Raw genomic sequence first — 27,791 nt, 5'->3', positions numbered from 1 at the left:
TTACTAACATTTTTCTTTTTTTTTAAGCTCAAGAAATATAAAAGAAAATGCAAAACTGGACAGGAGACTGAGACAGCATTTATGGTGAATACTGGAGAACGTGCTCTTTCAATACCACAGATAACCTATGACCATATTGATGAAAAGGAAGACAAGAAGGAAGTCACCTTTTTTATTGATGATGCCAGAGGTAAATTTTTTAATATAAATTTTAATTTTGGAATCCCACCCATGGTAATTTATAATGCATTTTGAATAAAAGATCGTATCAGCATTGATGATCACTGTAAAAGGATTCACTCCTTTGGTGGTGGGAGTAATCACGATCTGTCTGCCTTGTTTATTTTAGGTTATTTCTGATCCTTTGACCCACAACAATATGGTTAACCATTAATTGGCCTTGCAAGCCATTCCACTTCACTGATTCTCTAAGAGCAGTTCTCTAAAGCTTCCCACCACGACATTCTCAGCCAATGACATATGAGGACTCGTGTCTCTGTCCGTTCATGCATTATTTAAAATAAATCTTGGGAGTTCACCTCAAAATTTCCAACCACATTAGATTTTTCTACGATAGTTGATATGGTTGGTTTATTTTTTTTGTTGTCAAAAAAAATCCAAGGCTCAGTTCAATCCCCTAATCCTCAAACATGCACAATAACCAGCTGAAAGTAGTGTAATCCGCAAATGTATGGGTCGTGTTGGAACAGAATTTCACCAGACAATCATACATGTGCATGGACAAAATACATAGCATTAGGGCTTGGTTTGAGAGGATGATAATGGAGCAGGTTCTGTTACCAGTCCTCACTGTGGCCTTCCGGACAAATTGTTGATCCAGTTGGCCAAGGTCATGTAGTTTGAGGATGCATTTATTTGGTTCTTTTGTGTTTAAGGCAGAGCTGATGTCAATGAATGGTCAACTGACATAGATGTCCTTGTTGTCTGGATATAACGGGGCTATGTGTAGGGCCAAGGACATGGCATCTGCGGTAGACAAATGAAAGGGGCTGATTTACTGGTTGTGTGATTACTTGACTTTGTATATTCTTCTGATTTTGTTGTTAACCCTGCAAGCAACCATGAGGGAGAAACAGAATAGTCTCTAAGAATGGCCATATGTTTGCAAAATAGAATTCGATGCTGGCATCTTGTGAATCTGCAGGGGTCATCTACTGAATCTGTTGCTACCATTGTGGTCTCATCTATATCAGAGAGACTATGAGATCTTTTTGTTAAGTGCCTTGGCTTTGTCTGCTACCATATTGTGGATCTCCCAGTGGCCACTATTATAAGCTCCCATTTCATATAATGTGAGTATCTCTTTAAGGGCTAGTACTGGCTGCAACCATTCACAGCTATGGAGAGACTGGGTGGCAACATCTAGTACAGGCTATACCAAAAGTTGATACTCTGGAGGAAGAGAAAAAAACATTTGTTGCTTTATCCAGGGACACAGGTAGTGAGAGAGTCATGTGAGTGGGACACTGGAGAAACAGCATTCATTATTGACCCCAAGCCATCTCATGGAACATTGAGGTGGAGCGACTGTGAAATGGACAATTCGGCTAATTCTCCATCAGGGGGATTATTGAACCACGCTGTGACCAAAGGAAAGATCTCTTCGACTGACCTGTACGTAGCATTGTGGAATTCACACGTTTTGTTTCTCCTATGCAAGGAAAAGGAGTGTTGTGACAACCATTTGTCTGAAAGGATATTTCTCAGTAAGAAACTCAACAAGGATTCGTGAATTTTCAGTCTTTCCCACCTCCTTTGTGATTATTTCTGGGCATCAATTTAAGAGTCTGTGTTTCAACACAGGATTTTTAAGACTGAATTTTTGAATGACTTTCCAGAATTGAGCCTAAGCTATAATAGTTTATGTAACCATACATACCCTTTGGTTTTAATTTTATTACTCATTATTAATAAAAGAAAACTATAATACTGTCTTGGTGAATTTCTGATGCTGCTGGTCCTGCACATAACACTACCCACTTCAATTCTCCATCCCATTCCCTTGCTGTTATGTCTGTTTTTGGTTTCATGCACTATCAGACTGAGACCACCTGCAAAATGGAGGAACAATGCCTCATCTTCCAGCTGGCATTAACATCAACTTCTCCAATTTCTGTTAAAACCACTCCCTACTCTTCTTCCTCCTGTCATCTTTCCTCCAGCTCTCTTTTGTTCTCTCTCTCTCCCATTTTCCCCCAATCTTCTTTCACAGAGCCAAAACCAATACTCACCTTTCCTCTTATCATATTCAATTAACACTTTTTGTTGGTCAGGATTCCTCCCTCTGCCAGTCTTCAGTCTTTATTCCGATGCCTTCCTGTTCTTTGCTTATACCTTGAAGAAGGGCTCAGGCCTGTAATATTGGGCATGTATCTTTACCTCCTGTAGATGCTGTGAGACCAGCTGAGTTCCTCCAGCATTTTTGTGTGTTTCTACAACATGTAGCAAGTACCAACTAGATTATTGAATGAATGTGTGCTTTAGTCATGGGCCAATAATGTAAGTGGCTAACACCAGTTATAGCTGGTATGCAGGACTTGAAGATGGCCTTCAATTTTGAAAGGGTAATGTAATGTGGCTGCATGAGAGATTTTAGTGAGAACATTCAAGTGGCTTCTTGTTTCTCACGTGCTGTTCCTCATTAAGGATTAGCTCCCTGAGTGGATATGAACCCCTGCTCGACGTCCACTGTACTTCTTCCACTCCCTGCTCTAGCTGTGCATTTTGCATGTTATTCTATATTCTAAGGGGAAATACTTAATATTGTGTTCATTTACTGGAGCAACTGGTTTGTGCAGAAGTTTTGAAATCTTTTGGCACCTGCAACATCACTCCCTGTAGACTATAACAATTTTAAGTGACCCCAGAAAACACCAAACACTTGTACAATCATTGCAGCAGCCAAAGAAATCAATCATCAATGAACCCAGCAGTAGTTGATGATCTCTTTAAATAGCATTGGTGGAGGTTTCTGTCTGCTGACGATTACTTATTCAGCCATGCATGTTTAAAGAAGGGCATTAGCTGAAGCATTGAGCTCAGGAATGGCAACACCAATGTCAAACCTCCATTGCAAATTGTTAGGTCACATGACTGGTGATCCTCTTGCATATTCTGGTGGATATTCGCTGAGCACGTGCTCATGCCCTCTTCAATAGTGGATCAGCTATAATTCATGCTGTAATTTTTATTGCCCCCAGATGTAATTTTTGAGCAGAAACTACAAGTGCACTACATGTATGAAATGTATTTCTACATTTTGGCACCAAATCTCATTCCACCTGTATTTTGGTTATTGTATTTGGGATAGATTGTAGTTTGCACTTTATATAAAACAAAAGCAAATGGAATAAATGATTCCACTTGAAGTTAATATAAATATCTCTATTCAGAAATTTGAACTGGAATAAATGCGTACATAGAGAGTTAATGTCAAATGAATTAGGGTAACAGATGGAAGTCATTATTCAACGCAAGTAATTACAGGTCATGTATATAACACATTATTGGTGAACTTGTCAAAGTCTGATGCCCGTAGAAACACTCTGTGATGAATAGCTATTGGAATTTTTTTTAAACCATTAGTTATTACCATTGTATGTTGCCAAATCTGTATTTAGTATCTCATCAATGCTGCTTGAGAAAATTCGGCTTGGGTAAGTAGACATATTATTGGATCGACAACTGGCTGTAATGTATTCTGTCAACTCTTTTACTGCAGTCTAAAATTATGAAAATGATAAAGCTAATAACTGAACCTAATTTCTAACTTGGAAAATGTGATAAAAATAGTGAATTGTAACAGCTTTCAAATAAACATCCAGAACATGCAAATAGCCCAAATGCTTAAAAATTTAGGGCAAGTTAACGATTTATTCACATTTTCTTTTACACAAGGCTTGGAGCAGTATTGAAAATTTTTGTTTACTTGATGATCATATTGTATTCTTCCTGAAATAGTTTAAAATTTGATCTTCAATTATTTGCATAGAAAGTTCAGTTCTAGGTTCAAAGCAGGATCCTTTTTCCTGAATGATCACCACTTTTGTGGTAGTTTAGTATGGCAAACACAAAAAAAACACTGGAGAGACAATTTTGCACAGAAAATTGCACATTTATATTCTGTCTCACTCTAAATGAATGGAGTTATATGGTCCTTTAATCTAATTTTGCCCAGATTCCACCCCAAATTGTAATTGCTACTATTTAAGATGAGAATTGTTATATCTGTGTGTATTAAAGTTGCTAAACAAATTGAATCACAGTGCTTTGACAATGGCAGAATCCATCATATACTGGCATTGTCAAAGCACTGAGATTCAATTTGCGACACGGTTCAGAGCAGCACGGTTACTGTAGCGATTAGCTGTTACAGCGCCATCCACCAGGGTTCTAATCTGTAAGGAGTTTGTACGTTCTCCCCGTGTCTGCATGGGTTTTCTCTGGGTGCACTGGTTTACTCCCACCCTACAAAATGTACCAGGGTTGTAGGTCAATTGGGTGTAATTAAGGCAGCATGGAACTCATGAGCTAAAAGGGCCAGTTACCGTGCTGTACGTCTCAAAAAACAATGAATATATTGAATGTGATTATTCATTTTGAATTGCTTGATTCCTGTTAATTTTATTGTTTATTGGTTTGATTTACAAGATATATAATGAAATACAATTATCTGTTTCTGTAGCAAATTGGCATTTGTAATTTAAACCTCATTGTGGCGCTGTTTGCCTGCAAGTCAAAACAATCTTCACAATTTGCACTTCAAAATGTTCTTGAAACACTTTGCATTTCAATACATTTCTATGAGTGTTAGAGCTCCTAGAACGCTTCCACCAGCGTTGTCTCCGCTCCATCCTCAACATCCATTGGAGCGCTTTCATCCCTAACGTCGAAGTACTCGAGATGGCAGAGGTCGACAGCATCGAGTCCACGCTGCTGAAGATCCAGCTGCGCTGGATGGGTCACGTCTCCAGAATGGAGGACTATCGCCTCCCCAAGATCGTGTTATATGGCGAGCTCTCCACTGGCCACCGTGACAGAGGTGCACCAAAGAAAAGGTACAAGGACTGCCTAAAGAAATCTCTTGGTGCCTGCCACATTGACCACCGCCAGTGGGCTGATAACGCCTCAAACCGTGCATCTTGGCGCCTCACAGTTTGGCGGGCAGCAACCTCCTTTGAAGAAGACCGCAGAGCCCACCACACTGACAAAAGGCAAAGGAGGAAAAACCCAACACCCAACCCCAACCAACCAATTTTCCCCTGCAACCGCTGCAACCGTGTCTGCCTGTCCCGCATTGGACATGTCAGCCACAAACGAGCCTGCAGCTGACGTGGACTTTTTACCCCCTCCATAAATCTTCGTCCGCGAAACCAAGCCAAAGAGAAGAGAGAGTTAAAATTAGCTTCGATTTTGCTATCTTTTAAGATAATTAATTTTGTTTATCCAAATGCCCCCTTTCACTGATTTTCAATTCATTTTTGAGATTCTCTGTAGCAAAACCCCTTCTAATAACATCTTCTTCATAAACTTGATGGTAGAGGAAATACCTATTTCTGTTTCTTTTAATTTCATGTGATTGTCCTCAGGGTGACATGGCAGTGTTAAATAGCGAAATATCTGAAAAGATGGAATAAAATCACCATAATTTTCCCCAAAATATCTGCAGTGAAGTAAATAAAATCTTTTTGAGGAATTGGTGAATGTCATATCCATGCATTGTTTCTGTTAAGATTATTAATTAACTGAAAAAAAATCCTGTAAAACTGAAATGAACTAACTGAAATGCATATTTAATGCAAAGCAGGATACTTTAACAAAGCTAATTGTAACATTTTATGACATTTAATTGTTTTTTTAGTTTATTGAAACATTTTTAAAATTATGCTTTTTGTATTTCCAAATACATTTTAGATCTGCATTTAATTCTCATTTGGGTTGTAGAACAATATTTTTCTGTCTAAAGAAAATAATTAATGATGAAACAGATTAATATTATTGATTTTTTTTCCTTTGTAGAAGGGAAATTGTAGCCATTCTTTTTTATTTCAATTCTACTTGCTTAAAAGTAATTGTAATCCTGGGTTCCTCAACTGGAGGAAACAAGTTCTGGGTTTTCAATATTGAACCCCATAGACTTTTAAAAGATCTTGATTAGATGACTCCAGTCACTCTAACCTCAACAAAATACAAATGGTGTATGTAATATTTCAATGTGATTTTACATATGAGTCCATGTGTTCTTCAGATATTTTGATATTTCCTCATTAAAAATAGTATTTATCAATGTGGTTAAAACCATTCACTACATGTCTTAACAACATTATGTTTAATTAAAAATCTGTAAAACTGGAACATTAATTAGTTACTTTCTATATTCCAATCCTCTTAAAAGATAATATTCCATCAGCCTTTTAGGATATTGTTTTTATTGCACATTAGCTGTAGATAAACAATTAATTTTCTCACTATCTCATTTATCCATTTATCTAATTGAGTTTTTGCTCTACTTCAATATTATGCAGCAGATCAAGTTGTGCTCCATTCTCTGTTGGGCAATATTCAAGGTCTCTGCTGAGAATTGGAACGAGTACACTGAGGCTGTCACATACTTTATCAAAGCAGCTGGGGATGAGTGTGTCCCCACCAAATCATTCAGGGTTTTCCCCAACCAGAAGTCCTGGATGAACAATGAAATCTGGAACCTGCTGAGACCCAGATCACAGGCATTTAAGTCTGGTGGTGATCCAGATCAATACAGCAGGAGCAGGTATGACCTGCAGAAAGCTATCTCACGGAAAAAAAACCATCCAGTAAAGTAGAAGACACAAAGCTTCTCTCCCAGAGGAACTCAACACCTTCTACACCCAATTTGACAACAGTAACAGCAAAGAACCACCCCTCTGCACCCCCACATTCCCTGATGATCCCATCCTGTCCTTATCTGAGGATAACGTGCATGCTGCTTTCAGGGAAGTGAATCTGAGGAAAGCCTGGATGGAGTACCTGGCTGAGTATGAAAAATCCGTGCTGACCACTTGCCAAGGTATTCACGGATCTCTTCAATATCTCACTCCAGCAGAGCATGGTACCCATCTGTTTCAAACAGGTGTCAATCATACCAGTCCCCAAGAAGAGTGCAGTAACCTGCCTTGATGACTATCAACCAGCAGCACTTACATCAACAGTGATGAAGTTTTTTGAAAGGCTGGTGATGAAGCAGATCAGCTCCTGTCTGAGCGGTGACATGGATCCATTCCAGTTTGCCTATTGAGGTAACAGGCCTATCTCACTGGCTCTACACAAAGCCTTGGAGCTCCTGGACAGCAAAGATGCATAAATCAGGATGCTCTTTATCGACTACAGTTTGGCAACAATCCCTCAAAACTGATAAGCAAACTCCAAGACCTGGGAATTAACACCTCACTGTATAATTGCATCATGGATTTCCTCACCTCCAGAACACAATCAGTGAAGATTGGTAAGACCTTCTCCTCCACAATCTCCATCAGTACTGGAGCATCACAGGGCTGTGTTCTTAGCCCCCTGCTCTACTCACCTTGTGTGTCTTGGTATGACAATAACACTATCTACAAATTTGCTGACGATGCCACATATAAAGGAAGGGAATGAGTCAGCATACAGATGGAGATTGAAATCTTGGCTGAATGGTGCACCAACAAGAACCTTGCACTCAGTGTCACTGGGGGATCAGAGGTGAGCTCAATTAGGTTCTTGAGAGTCATTATCTTGAAGAACCTTTCCTGGACCCAACAATGGCATCACAAAGAAAGCACACCAGCACTTCTACTTCCTCAGGATTTTGCGGAGGTTTGATAAGTCATCAGAAACCCTAGCAAATTTCTACAGAGGTGTGGTGGAAAGTGTGCTGATTGGCTGCATCACGTTCTGGTATGGAAACATCAATGACCCTGAGCATAAATTCCTCCAAAAGGTAGTGGACACAGACCAGGATATCACAGGCAAAACCCTCCCCATATTGAGAACATCTACAAGGAACACTGCCGTCGGAGAGCAGCAGCAATCATCAAAGACCCACTCCACCCAGCACATGCTCTGTTCTTGTTGCTGCCATCAGGAAAGAGATCTAGGTGCCACAAGACTCACTCGACCAGCTTCAGGAACAGCTCAGGTTAGCCCTCCACCATCAGACTCCTCAACGATAACCTCAATCACTTGTGCACTTTATTGATTTTCTTTTTGTTCTCTCCGTATTGCACAGTCAGTTTGGTTATATTCATTTTCTGTTCTTTGTTTACATGTTTTACTCTGTGTACAATTTATATTTTGCATTACCATGTAGTGGTAATTCTGCCATGCCTGCAGGAAAAAGGAATCTCAGGGTTGTATGTGATGTCATGTATGTACTCTGACAATAAATCTGAAATCTCCTCCCATGACACACACAAATTGATTGTGGCCAATGTTCTTCATTTATCAATGAGCATGCAAAGCCTCCATCTCAAAGTCTAGGTTTCTGGCAATCTCTACACCACTTTCTGATATTCAGCACGTGAGGGAGTTGATGTCACTGCCCCCTGCATATGTGCTGATGATGTACGATGCTTGCTTCTGCTGGGCGATTGTTCAGGAAACACTTGGAGATGTTCCTTCGCTGTCTCTCTCTTTTGGAGGTATCTGGCCTTGTATTTAGCACGACCACAAATTAGGACACGGATAAGAAACATTGCCTATGTTTTTCTATGTCAATCATCTATGAGGAAACAATACATTTTAAAATATAAATTACATCTTTACCAGCTAGTAAAATCTATGAATATAACAAGTCCAAAATCCTTCCCTCAGAAGTTCAATCCTCGGCTCTTTTCTCATACAGATTCCCCTATTTCATTTTGAACCAGACACTCTGTTAGTTCCTAGGATTTCTTCTGCCTGTCTGCTCAGAAGGTTGACATTCTACCTATCAAGGTGCTAGATTGTGCACATTTTATCCACCTGAATTTTCACAAAATTTGAGCAAATTCAGAAGGCATTATTAGAAAAAATATATATTTTGCCATCGAATCAGCTTTTTGATCAAATAATCTGCATGTGCCTTATGCTGGAATTTTCACAGTAAATAACCAAAGAGCAATTAATTGTAATAGAGAAACAGGTCAATTTAAAAAGTCATGTTTTTATGTCAAGAGTTATGCTTCATACTCAATGATGAACAGTGTGGGTGGATATCAATTCTGTACCAGATAATTCCCAAAAGTTCTTGAAGGAAATTTTAGAGACTTATTGTGCCTTAAATTTATTTTGCCTTTGATGGGTACTGCTTGTCATTGGATGCCATCCTGCCTGTGGTAAGTCTGTTTCTTAATGTAAGGCATTGCTCATTGGACACCTCTTGGAGCAGTTGTATTGTATTCTTCCTGATAATGGATCTAACATGAACTATGGTCTCACTAAACCCTTGCCATCTCGTATTCTTGAAAATTCTGCATCTACTCTCGCATCTGGAAAGCAATCCATTATTCAGAATTCAATATTATGTTTAAACAAGTAACTATACCCTTAACAATCAAATATTTCACCAACTCTTGCACAGGGCAAAACTACTTTTTCTTCAGCTTTTCCTTTCTGAGTTATCTCTCAAATAAGTAATCAGAATTCAACATCAAGTTCAAGTTTATCATCATCTGGCTGTGCACATGAAACCAGACAAAACAGCATTTCTCCGGACTACAGTACACACACATACACAAACAATACACAGCACTTAATCAGAAGCATACACATTTAACTTGTTCCATGGCACCAAATGCACTTCTGTACATTAAAATGCTTATGGTCTAACAAGAGTTAAAATTTCAAACTACTGCACAGAAATTTCACCATCATCATTTTTATTGCTTATGTGTTGATTTGTTTGAAAGCATGAATTTAAACATATCCTAATGACTTTGTTAGATCAGCACATTTGATGAGTTATGCTCTGACCATGTGAGGTTACTGAATTAGTATTTGAGATACAGTAGTTAGTACAGGATGTTTATTTTGTACATTCATTCTGCTTCATCATGCTATCTGTCTAACTGAATGATCCTTTCTAAACATATTTCAGGGATGGTTAATGCTTATATAATGGAATTGAGAATAAAAAAATATTGTTCACTTTTAAAATAAATCCTGATGTCACTGCCGAAGCATCGGTCTCTCTGACAATCATAGCAAATATTTTATTCTCCAGGAGTATTTTTTGAGTGTGTGCTTTTACAGTTTTGTATTCTATTTGGAACATCCAAAATATGAAATTTGTGAAAAAACAAATGTGAATGACCATGGGTGTGTTTTCTACCCAACACACAGTACTAAAGTAGACAAGCCTAAATTCAACATTATCATTGATACTTCTCTATAAGCAATCTCAGGGGAGTGTTAGGCTTTACATGGACATTCCCTAACTTAGTTTGCTGGCAGTAGCCAAGAGTATGAGTGCCATGGAACAGAGAGAGGTTGGTAGGGGAGAGTGAGAGGTCTCTGATTTTCTTAATCAAGACTCCGCAGTATTGTAAATGAGATAGATTTTGGAAGGAGATTGTTATTGGGATGAGGAAACATGTATTTCAGGGATGGTTAATGTTTATATAATGGAATTGAAAATTTTTAAAAACCACACACATTCATTATTTTTAAAATAAATCCTGATGTCACTGCAAAGGAAATGGCTTCAATGGCAACAATATCAAATAGATTAGTCTCCAGGAGTATATTTTTAGTGTGCTTATACAATGTTGTAATCAGGATGTGTTTAAATTAATGCTTTCAACTGGATCAACATACAGACAAGAAACATGATGATGAGAAGAAGCTTGGTGAAATCCAAGAGTGTGTGCTCTGACAGGAGGTCTGGTGGAGACAGGAGAGAATCGTGCGCACTCTGGCTCTTTGCAAGGGCCTAGTAGCAATTCTATCATGGGTTTGGGTGCTATCTTCCATGGAGGTACAGACATATTTCTTCCTGTATGGATTCTCTGCTACCTGTTGTGGTCTCTGCTACCTGGGAGGTGCAGGAACAAGGGCAATCTTCCAGGGAGGAGCTTGATATCCTTGTTGGGCAGCTAGATTCTACTCATGAGCAAATTTACGCTCTCCATTTAGATTGAGGTGCTATCCATGAGCATCTTATGGTTCATCATGAGCAAATCCTGGATTTCCTAATGGAAAGACCACAGTCTGCTGGGATCAAGCTAAGCACTTGTGCATGTGTGCTCAGCCTGCACTTGTTCACACTACTGACCCACAACTGCATCACCAAATCCAGCTCCAACAGTAATTGGCCTTATCAGCAACAACAATGAGTCACACTACAGAGAAGAAGTGGAAAAACTCATGAAATGGTGTGAAAGTAACGACCTGTTATGAACTAACTGACCCTCTGTTAGTACTAACACAGGAACAGCAATGGAAAATTTGCCAATGGTATATTCAAAATAATAGTTTTTATTAAACTATTAACCACATTAAAAGTTTTCACTTAACTCTAAACTTACTTAACTCTAAGCTTAACCCCACTATGCATGAATGTAATTCTATAAATTTGTGTGTTTATTAAAGTCCAAACTAATTCTGTTTAAACTGAAATATTAGTTTTAAGGCATGTTGAAGGTCTATTAAATTGTCATTCAGAAGTGATTACAAAAAATCAAGTTCTTTAAATTGTTGATTAAAGCAATAATTAAATGTTTGTTAGATTTCTTCTTAAACTCTCACACTGGTTTTCTTCCTTTCCTCTTAGCTTAAGAGTTTTGAAGCTTCTTTCCACAATGAGGTTGCCTCTTCTGGCTTCTTCTAATTTCTCTTCTTCTGTTCTCTTCTTCTGTTCTGAAGATTCCTCTGCCTTTTGATGTAGCTAGAGATATAGATATATATGGATATATAGATAAACAGAGAGAGAGAGAGAGAGAGAGAGAGATACCCTTAAAATCATATGAAATTACATCACCAATGAGGCCAGTCTTAATTCCTGGATCAGTTATTAGAATTTTAAACCATTGCCAAATCCACTTTCTTGTAAACCATATGATTATCTAACTCTGGCTTGTAGACATCACGACTCCAAAAGATGACCTCACTTCTGTTTCAAGAGGCTCAAATGGCTTTGAGTTTCATTTCTCTTGTTCAAGAGGCCTTAAATGATTATGAGTCTGGAAAGCCTAACCGTATGTCACTCCAAGAATATTGTATCAACACAAAATGCCTTTAAACATTTCTTGAGTTTTAATTAAAAACACTTCAGTTCCATTGTGGTATTGTTCTTCTAGACACTATGGCTCCAAACTGACTCTTTTCTCTGTGTGCAATGATGTCTTTGCAAATATACTGTGACTTGTGTTTAAGACATATATTTATAATATAGCTTAACCTAATCTAAATAGTACTATTAACACAGATCCATTACATAACCTGAGTCTCAATATGGACAAGATGAAGGAGATGATCGTGGACTTTAGAAGGACCAGGAAAGACCACTCTCCACTACACAGCAATAACTCTGTATTAGAGAATGGAGAGCACCAAGTCCTTTGAAGTTCGCTTAACTAATGACCTATCATGGACACTCAACATCTCCTCACTTGTCAGGAAGGCGCAAGAGTGACTGTACTTCCTGAGAAAACTGAAGCAGGCAAGACTATTATCCGGTTGCATCATAGTGTGGTACAGTTGCTGCAGAAAAATGGATTAAAAGTCAAACCACGGACCATGAGTGGCTGAGAGAATCACTGGAATCTCTCTCCTGCCCCATCAACATGATTTATCGGGATCGTTGTCTGAATGGGACATGCAAAATCATTGAAGACCCCTTCCACCCTGCACGCAGCATCTTTCAGATGCTCCCGTCAGGGAAGAGATGCAGGAGTAGCAGAGCCAGTAGCACCAGGCTGAGGGCAGTGGTAATGCTGAATGACCAAAGGAACTGCTCACACTAACCATCCAAGACTCTTATTTGTACAAAATAATATTTATCTATTTATTTTTATAGATAAATACTCGTCCTTGCATATGTATTATTTGTCTGTATGTGTGGTTGTGTGTCTGCATGTTTTGCACCAAGGAATGGAGAACACTGTTTCGTCGGGTTGTATTCGTACAATCAGATGACAATAAACTTGACTTCACAAATTAACATTGCATGTCAATAGGTAATGTTTCTCCATGAAGAAGGGATGTCTATCATGGCTAATGTGATTTATGGTGTGAAAAATAAAAAAATGTAAAAAAAAAAAAAAAAAGAAGGGATGTCTACATTACAGATGTGTCATTTATGAAATTGTCTTTCTTCTGGAAAAGGGTTATACATACCTTAGTGCCACCGTCAGAACTATTCATGCCCCTTCCTTCATGATCATAATTCTGCTCAAATTGTCCAAACATTGATTATGAGGAATGAAGTCATTCCAACAGAGAGCAGGTATTTGTAATTTGCGGTCTGTCAGCCCTGCCCACTTTGGATCTTGAGGTTGAGATAGTGGCCGTGTGCTCAAGCTTCAAGAATTTGTTTATTGTTCAGTAGACAAAAATACACAGTTTTTCCTTTGTTGCTCTGTAAAGGCCTACCAGAGGCACTACCAATGCAGAACCATTAAAAGAATAATGAGAATCAATAGACATCAATGACATCAAGTGTCTGTCTTCTGATGCTTCTGCCTCCTATACCACTACAACCCCCATAGCCACATGACCTCCTGTCTTTCCAGTGGTCAACCTGAGTTGGAGACATGCAAGTTAGCCTCCTCAATCCCTAGTTCTGAGGCCCTGGAGTGGCTGGAAAACTCTCAGTACCCAAGGCTCTTCGGGAGACTTGCCTACCATTAACTGTCAGTTCCCAAGGCCCTTCAAGAATCTTGCTTACCATTAGCTTAATTTCAAATCCCAGTTCTGATATTTTGTTCCCAGAATCCAGCCATCAGCAGCCCATGGCTGAGATCCATTCTGGTTTATTGCTGTAATTTACTAATCTGTGAGGTCCTCTCCCAGGTTCTGGGTCTCAGCAGATTAGGACTCCAGCTATGACCAAGTTCTCTGAGTGGTCAGTGGTGTTTAGGATTAGGAGTTTGCTCATCTTCACAAAGTGAACAAATTACATCCCACCAGGGTATCTAAGGCAATGCATTTCCTTGTCAATCATCCCAGAGGCATAAAACAATCCACATGTTCTTGGAAGGGAATGGTGTTTAACTTGAAAGAAGTGTTTCTCATGAAAGACAAATATACTTGAGCTCTGATTTCTTCAATTTCACACTCTTCCATATATCATTAAATACACAAGCAATATTTAATTAAATTTTTATTATAGTTCTTGATTTTTCAGTATGTTGAGTGATGCCACATTGGCCTGCAGCTGCTGCCATTGCTACCTAACCAGTGATACCTCAAGTAATAAAGATGATGTTATGCATTTCAGGTCAAAAAGCTCAGTCATATTGGATTGCTGCTAGGCCTGAGAAATGGTTTTCAATCAATAAGGGGTGGCTCACTATTGTGCAGCACTTAAATTGGAAGGGAGAAATACCTGTCAATTAATTCTGGCATTAAATACACAATTGCATGTGCATTCTGTTCTCAGAATTATCCTCTCCTGTTTGATGTGTTTTCTGCTTTGTCATGCTCTGAAGGAGGGACTCCTATAAGAAGCTGAAGAATATGAACAAGATGTCATGGTCAAATGCAACACTTATTCAATGCTATTCATACTCGATGAGCCTTCATTTCTGCACAGGCTCAAATACGATGTCAGCATGCAAAATGGCATTATTCAGAAGTGATTCCTTGAGTAGGATAGCATTAAAGTAGAGCAATTACATCTCATTAGTATGAGGGTCAATAGTCTTGGGAGAAGAGGGTCAGTTATTTAGAATGTAGTGCAAAGATATTTCCTTTGGCAGACCTTTGAAATCTTCACTTCAGATGGTTATGTAAGCTCAGTCCTTGAATATATCAAAGTGCAGGTGAATTCATTTCTGGATCCCAGTAGAATCTGATATAGGAATTGGGTGTGGAACAGTACAAGGCACAAAATCATCTGAGATCCTTTTGCATGGTGGACATAGCTTGAGGGGCTTCAGAAGAAGGATGTTTTGCTCAATATATTTTAGATAATCACTGGAAGGAGTTTCTTATGGTAAACCAGGAAAATAGAAACAAATTTACAAGGAAGATGATGCATTTTAAAAATATATGATATTTGTATTCATCGATATATTAAATGTATAATCATCCATCATACTACTTGAAAAATTTGATCAACAAAATGTTACTTCTATTTCTTGAAGTTGTAAGCAGAATTTCCAGTAGTGTAACCAGATTTGCAATGATTTTTAGAATCTATTACAGGCACACTTGTTAGCAGAAGAAATGTTTGGCTAGATATTGATGAGATTGCTCTTGAACAGTAATCATGCACATTTATGTTTATTTGCCCATTAACTTCTGCTTTGTCAGGTCTTACGAGGATGTTTCAACAGTCAGGTAAGTCTGCCTTAAAGTAACAATTATTCATTATTGAGAAATGATGTTTGCTTTTGTCTCAACCCCTTTTCCATATATAATTTTTCCCCATCCAGTCTCATCAATGCTTATTCCTTCTCCATTTAATTCTCTTATGTGGTGTGGAAAGCAAAACAGATGGTTCTTCATTTTGGTGCATTTCTCATTGTTTCGATTATCTGCATATTACTGTTGTTGTTGCAGTATACAATTGTTCACTAATTTATTTGGCTTTCTCATGTGGTATTAATAATTCATTTTTTGAAATCAGTGGTTTGAGATAAATGCATCATTCTTTTGGAGTAATACTTGTTAATGAATGTCAGTGTTATCACATACTCATCTGCTTCGCTTCCTGTCTGCCTTGAATGCAGAATGAGTTTTGTCAATGAGTCTAAGCATTTGTTTCCATTGTGCAACTCCCAAACGAAGCGATTCATTTAAGCATGTCTAATAAGCAGTCATTTCTATTACTTGATTAATGTGCTACTAAATTATTTATTTTATGCAAAGACCCATGAACTCAATTGATATTTTTTTATTATATGACTTTAAAAATGATTCATTAAGTTCATTGACTCCTGCAATAATCCTTGCATCTGATTTATTGCAAAGTCTTTTTTAGCCAATTTCAGTTTGACTTGAGTGTCCCTTTCATCTAATTCTAGCAATTTAAGTCAGTTTCCACTGGTGAAATCTTGTAAATCTTGGCACAGGCTTGATGTAATTTCTTACCTTCCTCACACTGGAGAAAATTGGGCTCTTAGACCTTAACAGCTGCATGTTTGTCTTCCCACTTTACTGGAGATTAATGATCCTGTTTCCTGTTTTACACCTCCCTTGTGGTTTTTGCTGTGCTTTGGCTTTTTGCATGCAGGTCGAAATCTTTCCTGGTCTTCCTTAACCATCTGTACTTCAAGCTGTCCCTCGTCACCAGGTACAAGAGGAATCTCTGACATTATACATTAGAATTTGTTGTCTAGAACAGACACACTGTATTTGCTCATGTTGGGGGAATTTGAGTTTAAGTGCATTTAATTTTAATAAAGATGACCCTTTTACAGTTTTTGCTGATAATAATTATAATACATTAATTTTAATCATTAAACATAAACATTATACACTGTAATTTATTGTGTCTTGTTTTCTATAGAAACAAGAGAAAAAATGTTTTTAATTATATTGGCACAGTATTACATTAGTATTAGAACAATATAATAATTCTAGAATTATATAGTAATAAAATAACATTTAGTGTTGGTGATGTAATAATTCAAGAATTTATATATTAGAATAATGTAGTAATAATAATAGAATAATTAGAATAATGGAATGTTGATACCCATCTATTAGTGTTAGCAAAAATTGTTTTTTTTATGTGTGTTATCTATTGGCTTTAAATTTTAGCTTGTGATTACTTCAAACAACCAATATGACAGATCAAAATGCATCACCTCGTCTCGTGATAATGCTGATGGCCTCCAATTCAGTAAGTCATACTGAAATTTGTATTTACCTGAAAAAGATTTTAGTATTTTTCTTGTTTGTGCTTTTCTTTTAAGTGAGAAAACATGCCATTGAAGAAAACCAAAAGGATATTTCACGGACCAGCAGTTTTACTGATGGAGTCGACTTGATGGGTGAAGAATCAAAACTGCCTGAGGTGACAGATGTGTTACAGTAAGTCCAGTCAGAATTTAAATCCATGTAGTTTTTCTTTTGTTAATCTATTTCTATACTGCATTATTTGGTGACTGCATCTGAGTTAATGGTAGCTTTATAACAACATTTTTTTAAATTGTCAAAATGTTTTGCAACAAAATAAAAGAGGCATCTATAGAAATCTGAATTTTTTTTTTACAATCTTATATTTGATAAGACAATTGAAATGTAGACATTCAAAGTAATTAGCTTCTTTACCAGGAATGTGTTTCTCTTCAATGACAGAACACAAAGTCATTTTTTTTAGGGATACATATTAAGAATGGCAGCTAGGGAAGTTGGGACTGGGGAAAGAATGAATAGAGAAGGGAGAATGGGGCTAGACAGAGCATCTTTCTCACTCTTCTGCCCCTTCACCAATCACCCCTTAGCTTCTTTCTTTTCCTCCCCTTCTACCTGTATTCACCTGCAATTTTCTTGTATATGTTAGTATGATAGGCAGATTTTTTATGTTTAATTGAGCATTTCTATGTATTAATGATTGTAGGTTCTCTTGTAGGCTGCAATATCATCATATCAAATGTTCAGTGGCATCAACGGTCATATATAATTTTGTGATACATTAGCCCAAGCATGTGGCTTTTATACATCTATTAAATTTATTAAAAGACCATCTGCCTATTTGTGTATAGGTTTATGTTAGCTAATTTGAAAGAAATCATATAATTACAGTGATTAAAAATTCAAATAATAAATAAAGAAAATGTGGATAATTTGCTGTAGAAAGAGATTAATATTTTAGCATTAACCTTCAGTGTAACCAGGTGGGGTCTACTTGTTAAGTAAAAAAATAGTTTATACACCATATTTAAATTTCCTTTGGACCAGATAGCAAATAAACATGTATTATGGACTAATGGTATTTTGATCATCAGGAATGACTATATCATTTTATATTACATGAACTCTTTGGAAATGAAATGAGATAATTTGATAAACAATTTTAAGACTTCTGTAAATGAAGCCTTGAGAACATTGTATCCTTGAATTAAAATGTGCTGTGTAAAATGCACAAAGTTAAGCTGAAGGTATGATTTTTGTCAGTTGGATTTCATGTAGATCAATATTACTGTACAGCAAATGTTTCAAGAGTTCTCGGAGGGATTTAATAAAGAACAGATTATTTTACTGAAAAACTAATATTTATCTGCCACCCCTTGAAATCTGAAGAATTTTAGCAGTCAGATTTTTTTCAGATCGAGACTTTTAGGTAATATCTAAAATGCCTTTTTTTGAGGATTCTTATTAACAATTATATTTACACAGATATTGTGATAAATATTTATTCTTTATGAATTCTCAGCAAAATAATCCAAATAAACACAAGCTCTATTTATTTGTCTGCTGAAAAAAAAGATAAGACTTTCACTCAATATATTTTAAGTCTTAAAACCTTAAATAAATTACATTCAGGGAACACATGTTTACATGTCACATTGTTCAGAAGGAACATCTATTTGTTCAGTAACTTTATAAATCACCTGCTTTTTTTAAATTAAGGTTATGTAAGACTTATCAGGGGTAGCTTTATTCATTCCTGTTTTGGTTGAAAAATGGTGATTCTGGCCTTGGGAATGCATTAGATCAGCAAAGAAACTTGAGACTATGTATGCCTCCTACACCTACACAGTCAGTCAATAAAGCTATGAATTGAAGAATTATATTTTTTAAAATGATGCAGGTGAAGTTAGGTGGAGCAATGCACATCTTTGGTTTTTAAATGGGCTTGTGAACCAGGTTGCAACATTCTTCTACCCAGGGTCATGTGATAAGTAAGTAGTGAGGCAAACAGCTGCATGATCTCCTCTCCAAATAATTATTCAAAAGAAACACAAAAACTAGATTTTGGATATATTTGAGGATCTTTACCTCCATAGTATTCAGGGTGTAAGTTCATGCCTCTCCAAAACAAGGAAATTTAAACTCATCTGAATGCCTTTCCTGCATGCAGTTAGAGACAGTGTGGCAATGTAATTACTGAGTTGTAATTTTCTTGTTTAAGAAATGCAACTTTACTCATCCATACCAGACGATGAACAGAAGTATCTACTTCAGAAAATGCCTCAAATATTTTATTTATTCTTTCTTTAAACAGCTTTTGCACGAATATTGGGCGCCTCCCTATCCAGATCCACATATCACCTTGATCAGTTGTGGGTCATTACGGATCCAGATAATTTATCACCTGTCTGATATGTGTACTGTGTTAATTTGATTCAAATGAGGTTCATGCCTGAAAATAGACCTGTTTTCCCAATGGCAAGTTCATACATTTTAACGCAAATGTTCTTAGAAGTGTGTCCCCTCATTTGGGTGGCAGTTAAAAACCTTGCTCATTATGTGTCAATTCAAAAGGTAGACATCCTGCAACATGGACTTTTGAGGATCAAAGGTACTAAGAAACTGGTGGAAATTCCACAGATACAATATTTGTAACACTTTGATAGGTAACCATTATTTTCTGTTTTTGTTTTGAACAAGATTATTTTTATTTTGTTTTTGTGATTTATGGTCATATTTTAAGATATTTGTATAATTTAGTATATATTTATGAGCAAGGTCAAGTGACCAATTAAGTAAGTCTATTTTAATCACTTGCCAAAATTGTATGCTTTTAGGACCAATGGCCTAAAGGAAGTTCAAATGTAGACTGTAACAAAAAAAATCATTTATTTAAATAAGGTATTCTTTATTTTTATTTTTCACTGTTTGCGACAGAAATTCCAGCAGGTAAGTTTCAATCCAGTCCTATTTGTTCTTTGAATACCATACCTTCCAGTCTGAATAATTGCCATAAGTGTAAAAAAAATATGGAGATAAGTAATGTGACTTTAATTTGATGTGAAGAATTCAGTTTCCTAATTCCTCATAATCTGATTGTGTCATGTTAATGCATCAAGTCATTGGATACATTGAACAAGAGTCATGACCATCATTCTAATTTTCCTTGGCATAATGTATTTCTTAATATTATTTTAGATGTATTATAGCTATTTTTGTGCTTTATCTTGTTCATCACTTTTATTTAGATTTTTCTTTCAGTATCTTTGTAAGATCTGTTGTGGAAGTTGGTCAGTGTGGAACTAAAGTACTTGTTGAATTCTAGAGTGCATAAATGGAATATCTGTAGAACTGAATTAATATTTCACAATAGAAACAATGAAAATGTGTTTACCCTTTTCTTTGCAGCTGATCCCTATATTTATACCATTTGTCTTTACTATCTCATTGCTTTTCTTGGATACTTAACAATAATTGGCATTTGTAAAATAGACCAAACACTTCTTTCTTACAGTTTCTTGACAAGCCCTTTGTACATAAGGGTCTTGGAATCACAGGCAACAAAGGAGCTAAATTCAACAAGGTATTTACTGATACTTTTATTGTTACCAGCCATCCAGTCCTTCCAATATTTTCTATTTTACTTATGAGATTGAAACCTTGTACTTTCTTACATGCTTCATGCTTTTTCAACAACAGAAGTACGTTAGGTTCATGTTATATTATTTTTGGCATTATAGATGAAGACAATGGAAATGCTCTTTTGCATTCCCTGTTTGATGTTTGGATTTATGGATAAACTCATTGGAACTTGGTAGTTTTATCAAAGCTGCTCTGTTCACTTATTACATTTGGCAGTTGTCTAAAAATCTACCTAGTTTTCAACATAAAAATTCAAAATAAATTACATGATTCTTAACTCCACATAAAAAATTTAAAACATCAATATTTGTAATTAGTTTGTCTTGGTGTTGTAGCAATTATACTTCTTCTCCCTGTTCACATATGCCTCTTACATCAGTTTGGAGTCTTACAATGGTATATGGTTAAATTTCAATGTTCGTAATCACAAATATTTTAAGGATTTTACACAGCAGAGTGTGATGATTTTGAAGAAATTGATCACTAACATTCAGTAATCTTTTTTCCCCAATATCAGTAGCTGATAGGTATCAATTCCAGGGAACAATCTGCACCCCATATTGTGATCAGGATCAAGTGGGCTGAACACCCAATTGCTTTGCAGCGTACTCACAAAGTTTGGAAATCACAAGTTTTACCTAAATTTTCAGTTTATAAAAGAAAAAGTTTAATCATACACATGAGATGAACATGTGAAATATAATAAACTTTTAAAATCAAAATAAATAGAATCTTGCAAAATAAATCTTGGAGAATTACAACCATAGAAACAGTAATTATGAATTAAAGCCTATTTCCATTTTGTGCATCAAAATGCAAAGTTTCTGTGTATTTTCCAAGAAGAAAAAATTGTAAATGCTTTGGCCTAGAAATGTTATTGTGTGGCACAATACTTGTATATGCTATTGGACTGTATTGTGCACCATTCTGGATTTATGGCATGCATTTGAAAAAACAACATTTCTATATCGTCCACACAAATTTTTACTGTACGATATAAACCTATCGAAAGCATGAGATCCAAACACTAAAGCAGGACTCAAAAAGTGAGACTGATTGAAGTCTGGTTTGAGGTTGGATAAAAGAATGAATCATATCTGAACTTCTGCCAAGATGTCCAAGACTTTCATCTTCAACCATCTTGGTTTCTTCATTGTTTTATATTCCCCCATATCATCCCTCTCCAGCCTTCCAGATGGTGTCTCTTTGATTTTGTAACAGACTTCATCAGGGATTTTATCTGAAGGCTGCTCCTGGCCAATTGGAGTCAGGTGATTCAGGCAGTTGGATTTGAAAAGCTCAGATCAGCAGGAAGCTGATTGGGGAATAGAGATCAAGTGATCCAGGGAAAGTGTGTTTTTTCATGAACTTGTGTCACAGGGTGGTATTCATTCACTTCAACTCAGCAGTGTAGAGATGGATCTATTGATTGGAGCTCCACACTGTACATGCAGCAGTGAGTAGGAAATTCACAACGAACTAGTTTTTTTTTCTCTACATTGGTAACCCCAATTGATTTGCAAGTTAGTCGACCACCACCGCAGCTGTACCGCTCATTGCGGTGGTCAGTTTGAAGCTACCACTGTTTTGGCTCACTGACCCAGTGTTATGGAGGCGCAATTTTCTACCCAGAACATAACATTACAGGTGATGCATTTTGTGTATGTTATTGCCTCTTTGCAACCGGAGGTGGCACAAGAAGTACATGACTTCTTAACTTCTCCACTAGTCAAAGACCATTATAACAATCGTAAATCTGAGTTGATCAGATGCACTAGTGCTTCAGAACAGCAATGTTTACACCACCTTCTTATGTCAGAAGAGCTGGGGGATAGGAAGCCGCCGCAGCTTTTTCAGCGAATGTGTCAGCTGTTAGGAGACTGCAAGCTGGAGGACAACATCCTAAAACAGTTGTTTTTTTTTACAATGCCTGCCTGATGATGTTCGTCTTATCTTGGTGTCAATATTGGAGGCTTTAGACATCAATGAGCTCGCTAAGATCGCTGATAAGATCTTAGAGGTGGCTATGCTGGGCTGGATGGTACAGTCAGCACTCCTGCGCCTCCTTCAATATAGCAATTGGAAATAATGGAACTGTGATGCACTGTTGATTAACTTGCACACAAGGTCCAGGCAATCACCTGTCACAGCACTGTGGATTGGGGCCATGGTGACAGCCTGAAAGGGCAGCATTGTTCACGTTGGGGGTGGAGCCACAGCCGAACACCATAGCACGCCGGTGCTAAATGCTGGTATCACTGGAGATTCAGTGACAAGGCTCAACACTGTGTGCCACCCTGCTCTCTACCTAAACAGCAGGGAAATGCCCAATCCAGGGACTAGAGGTAACAAGTCTTCTTGGTGCAGAGCTGCACAGTCATCTGCTATTTCACATTACAGACAAACACCAGGGCATTTGTTTTATGGTAGACACCGGAGCAGAAGTTAGCGTTCTTCCTCCATTGACATCTGTTTATCCGTGGTACTTCCACTAACATTCAACTACTAGCTGTCAATAAATCGGCCATTTCTACATATGGAGGAAGATCACTCACACTTAATCTTGGACTGCAGTGTGTTTTTAGGTGGGTTTTTAATCATTGTCCATGTACCAATTTCTTATGTGAGTATGGACTGCTGGTGGATGTCAAACAACACAAACTTATTGACTCCACTACCAGCCTCAAGGGATACACAACATGTCAGTCCATCTGTTATAACCACAACATTGACTATACTTTTTGACCTCCTTCTTCGAGAGTATCCGGAGATTACTTGCCAAGTCACGCACCATATACAAACACATGAACCGCCATTTCAGCTCAGCCTCGGCAACTCACTCCCGATCGGCAGCAGATTGCTAAGGTTGAAGTTGATCATATGTTTGAACTGGCAATCATTTGACAGTCCAACAACAACTGGTCATCTCCCCTCCACATGGTTCCCAAGAAGACACCAGGATATTGGCATCCATGTGGAGACTACCATGCCCTGAATGCATGTACAGAACCTGAACCCCATCCAGCATCTCTAGGATTTTTCGTCATCTCTTAATGTCACATTTTCTCCAAGATCGATTTGATTCGAGCATACCATCAAATCCCAGTGGAGCCTGCTGACATACAGAAGACAGCCATCACAACTCCTTTTGGACTTTGAGTGGGTATGTATGCCATTTGGTTTACAAAATGCAGCAAAAGCATTTCAGAGGGTGATGGATGATGTGGTTTGTGGTTCTCTATTTGTCTATGTTTACATAGATGACCTGCTAGTAGCCAGTTCTATAGATGATGAACACGAGATTCATCTTAGTCTACTTCTCGACAGTTTGAGTATGGCATAGCTGTCAACCCAGCCAAGTGTCAGTTTGGAGTACCTTCCTGGGCCATATGGTTGATGAACACAGGATTTTCCCTCATGACGACAAAGTGAAGGTAATCCATGATTTTTCCATTCCTTTATCACTCACAAAGATCAGGGAGTTTCTTGGTTTGATCAATTTTTACAGAGGGTTCATCACCCCACTGTGCTGACATACTCCAATCACTCATGGACCTGCTGAAGAACAGGATGAAGAAAAATCAGTCCATCACACTCATTGAGCTGGAGCTTTCAGCCTTCCCTTGTGCTAAGAGTGACCTGGTTAGTGTGAATTCTCTTGTTCATCCTCAACATAATGTTCCATTATGTCTTATTCTCGATATTTCGGAGTAGGTGGAGCCATTCAACAGCTCGTAGATGGTGCCTGGCAACCACTTGCCTTTTTCTCCGTGACTCCAACCTGGTGAAACCAATCATAATCCATTTGGTCATGAACTGCTGGACGTTTACCTTACCATCAAACATTTTTGCCATCTACTTGAAGGCCGCACACTTACCATCTATGCCGATCACAAGCCTTTGACGTTGGCTCTTTGTTCCAAGCCGGATAGGTACACCCCATGTGAAGTCCATCACTTGAATTACATATCGCAGTTCACCTCCGATAGTCACATGTCAAAGGGAAGGAAAACACAGTAGCAGATGCACTGTCACGTCTGCATGTAGATGCATTGCATACCTCCTCTATCATTGATTTTCAGCAAGTCGCCTGTGACCAGGAGGATGACGATGACTGGGCTGCAATTCAACAATCAACCTCACTCTCATTCAAGTGTGTACCCTTGCCAGCAAGAAATGGGCATGTCTCGTGTGATGTATCTACTGGACATGAATGACCCAATATACCCAAGAAACATCGACGGTCTGTTTTCAATGTTGTCCACAGAATGTTGCATCTTGGTATAAGGTCTACACAGAAGCTGATAACATCTTGCTTTGTATGGCCTAACATGAATAAGGATGCTAAGCAGTGGGCTAGAAGCTGCATTGCCTGTCAGAAAGTCGAAGTTCACCATCATACCAGAGCTCCCCTTGACATGTACGCCACACCAGATGCCAGATTTCAACTTGTACCTATTGATCTGGTAGATCTTCTCCCTCCGTCAAATGGGTACAGTTCTATTTTAGCAGGTGGGTTCATGCTTTACCTATTCATGCTATGACGGCCGAGGCAGCAGCCAGAGGTTTGGTCTACCACTGGGCAACACGTTACGGCACACCATCTATAATCACGAAAGACAGGGGATGACAGTTTGAATCCAAACTCTTTCACAAACTGACCAATCTACCTGGTAGTACACGCACCCGCACAACAGCCTAATGGCATCGTCGAACACTTTCAACATCAACTTAAGGCAGCATTGAAAACCCAGCAGAACCCAAACCAGTGGGATGAGTACTTGCCAATCATATTACTGGGCATCCATACGATGGTAAAAGAAGAACTAGGCTGCACTAGTGTATGGGACTACAATGACAGTACCTGGACAGATAGTTGCACCTGATTGACTGACATTGATACTAGATACAATCAATTATGTTCATCGACTACAGCAGTACATGACAAACATCACTTCTGCCAAGAAGCGTATACAAAGTGTTGTATCACATGTACCAGCTGAGCTCTGTTCACGTTCGTATGTATTCATCAGATGTGATGCAGTTCATTAATCCCTCCAGACTCCATACACTGGACCATATAAGGTGACACACAGGTCTCCCAAATATTTTGTTCTCAATATACAAGGCAAGAGAGAGTCTGTTAGCACCAACTGTCTTAAAGTTGCTCACTTAGAGGATGAGGTTTTAGCTACGTCGATGACCAGGAACAAACTGGTTGTGCCAGTAAGCAGAAAATCTACTACCACCGCTTCTGACAGGGATAACACATCTCCACCCGCAAAAACAACAAGGTCTGGGAGAAAAGTAAACTGGCCAGCTCGTTAAGCACAATATTTCAACACCTGAAGGGACTCTTGATATTATACATCTGTAATGTTACCCTTTCCTCATTATCAATCACTTGCTCCCATACTTAGTGATCTTGGAGGGGGATTATTGCAGCAGATTTCAGCAAGGAATTTTATCTGAAGGCTGTACCTGGCAATTGGAGTCAGGTGTCTGAGGCAGTTGGATTTGAAAAGCTCAGATCAGCAGGAAGCTGATTGGGCAACAGAGATCAAGTGATCCAGAAGGTTTGTGTGTTTTTCATGAACTTGTGACACAGGTATAAAGAAATCTCTTGGTGCCTGCCACATTGACCACCGCCAGTGGGCTGATAACGCCTCAAACCGTGCATCTTGGCGCCTCACAGTTCGGCGGGCAGCAACCTCCTTTGAAGAAGACCGCAGAGCCCACCTCACTGACAAAAGGCAAAGGAGGAAAAACCCAACACCCAACCCCAACCCACCAATTTTCCCCTGCAACCGCTGCAACCGTGTCTGCCTGTCCCGCATCGGACTTGTCAGCCACAAACGAGCCTGCAGCTGACGTGGACATTTACCCCCTCCATAAATCTTCGTCCGCGAAGCCAAGCCAAAGAAAAAAAAGAAGACACAGGGTGGTCTTAATTCACCTCAGCAGTCTGAAGACAGAACTATTGACTGGAATGTTCCACATTGTATGTGTAGCAGTGAGCAAGAAATTCAAAACTAATGTTTTTTTTCCCTAAAATTTCCCCGATTAACAACCCTTTTCATCGGACAGTCCTTGTTCACCACACCAACCAACTTTCCACATCTTTGACAATGTACAATGACCCACAATTATCATTTTGATTCAATTTCTCAGATTATCCACCAAGCTATTGACTCCTTCCCAAGCTCTCACTGACCAGTTTCCCCACTCAACCATCATCTGAACACCTCTATAAGAGTCCTTAATCCTCAAGCAATATGAATATATCCTGACTGACAAACCCTTGTAATGGCACAAACAAAAAATCCTCTCTTCCCTACAACACCAAAATAAATCCACTCTCTATTTCCAACCCTGCCCCAGCCTACACTTGTAACACTCTTTACTATCTTTCCTTGGTGTCCAAAATCATAGAAAATAATGGGGAAAATCATGCATGTTTATGTGTCATTTGGACAGGCATGATGCACAGTAGAATATCAGAGTCTGGATTTTGAGCAAAACTTGGCACTGTTTTTTATGCCTATTACATTGTCTAAGCCACAGATTTCTTGTCAAGTCTCATGATGGAGAAAGCTTCAAAGCTACACTCAATGGAAGAGTAAGGAACTATTCATAGCAATCTAATTTCTTGTTCAACTGTGCAAGTGTTTGCTCTGAAGTTTGTTATATTTTCTCACTTTTAACTGCAAATTCTAAGCCATCGATTTGTCAAGTTATCCCATATACTTTAAGTGCTATTTAAATGTTCTAATATGGGTATTCAGATTTATATCAACCTACTCTTTTTGAGCAAGCATGAGATGGGTTACATTGGAATGTGCCCATTGTGTGTCCACTAATAGCTCAAATCATTTCCATGATTGGACTTGGTTAAAACCATGTTGACTTGTATGTGTGGATTTGATGGCCAGCCAAGTGGTGGTAAGAGAAAGAAATGTAATGGCTCTCTGTGAAGCCAAGGCAGTGTGTTTTGCTCAATGGAGAAGGCCAGTCCATTGCAGAATGTGGAGGACAGGTGGGAGGCTAAAGAGGATGTAGGGAGCGTGTTTCACTTGTACAAGTGACTCCAGAACAATATTTCCATAAAAAAA

At 38.2% G+C, this 27,791-nt stretch overlaps 1 protein-coding gene across 1 annotated transcript in view; it reads left to right on the top strand.

The window, feature by feature from the left end:
- LOC138746044 (potassium voltage-gated channel subfamily KQT member 1-like) overlaps positions 1–27,791 on the top strand; it is a 325,548-nt gene that overhangs the window by 75,540 nt on the left and 222,217 nt on the right. Inside the window, exons 12-14 of the mRNA XM_069903760.1 lie at positions 28–190; positions 15,490–15,516; positions 17,097–17,214. Of these exons, the coding sequence (XP_069759861.1) occupies positions 28–190; positions 15,490–15,516; positions 17,097–17,214 (308 nt within the window). The remainder of the gene's footprint in view (positions 1–27; positions 191–15,489; positions 15,517–17,096; positions 17,215–27,791) is intronic.

The sequence above is a fragment of the Narcine bancroftii genome, chromosome 11 (genome assembly GCF_036971445.1).
Source record: "Narcine bancroftii isolate sNarBan1 chromosome 11, sNarBan1.hap1, whole genome shotgun sequence".
NCBI lineage: Eukaryota > Metazoa > Chordata > Chondrichthyes > Torpediniformes > Narcinidae > Narcine > Narcine bancroftii.
The sequence above is the reverse complement of the archived record's forward strand: the minus strand, read 5'-3'. Positions and strand labels throughout refer to the sequence as shown.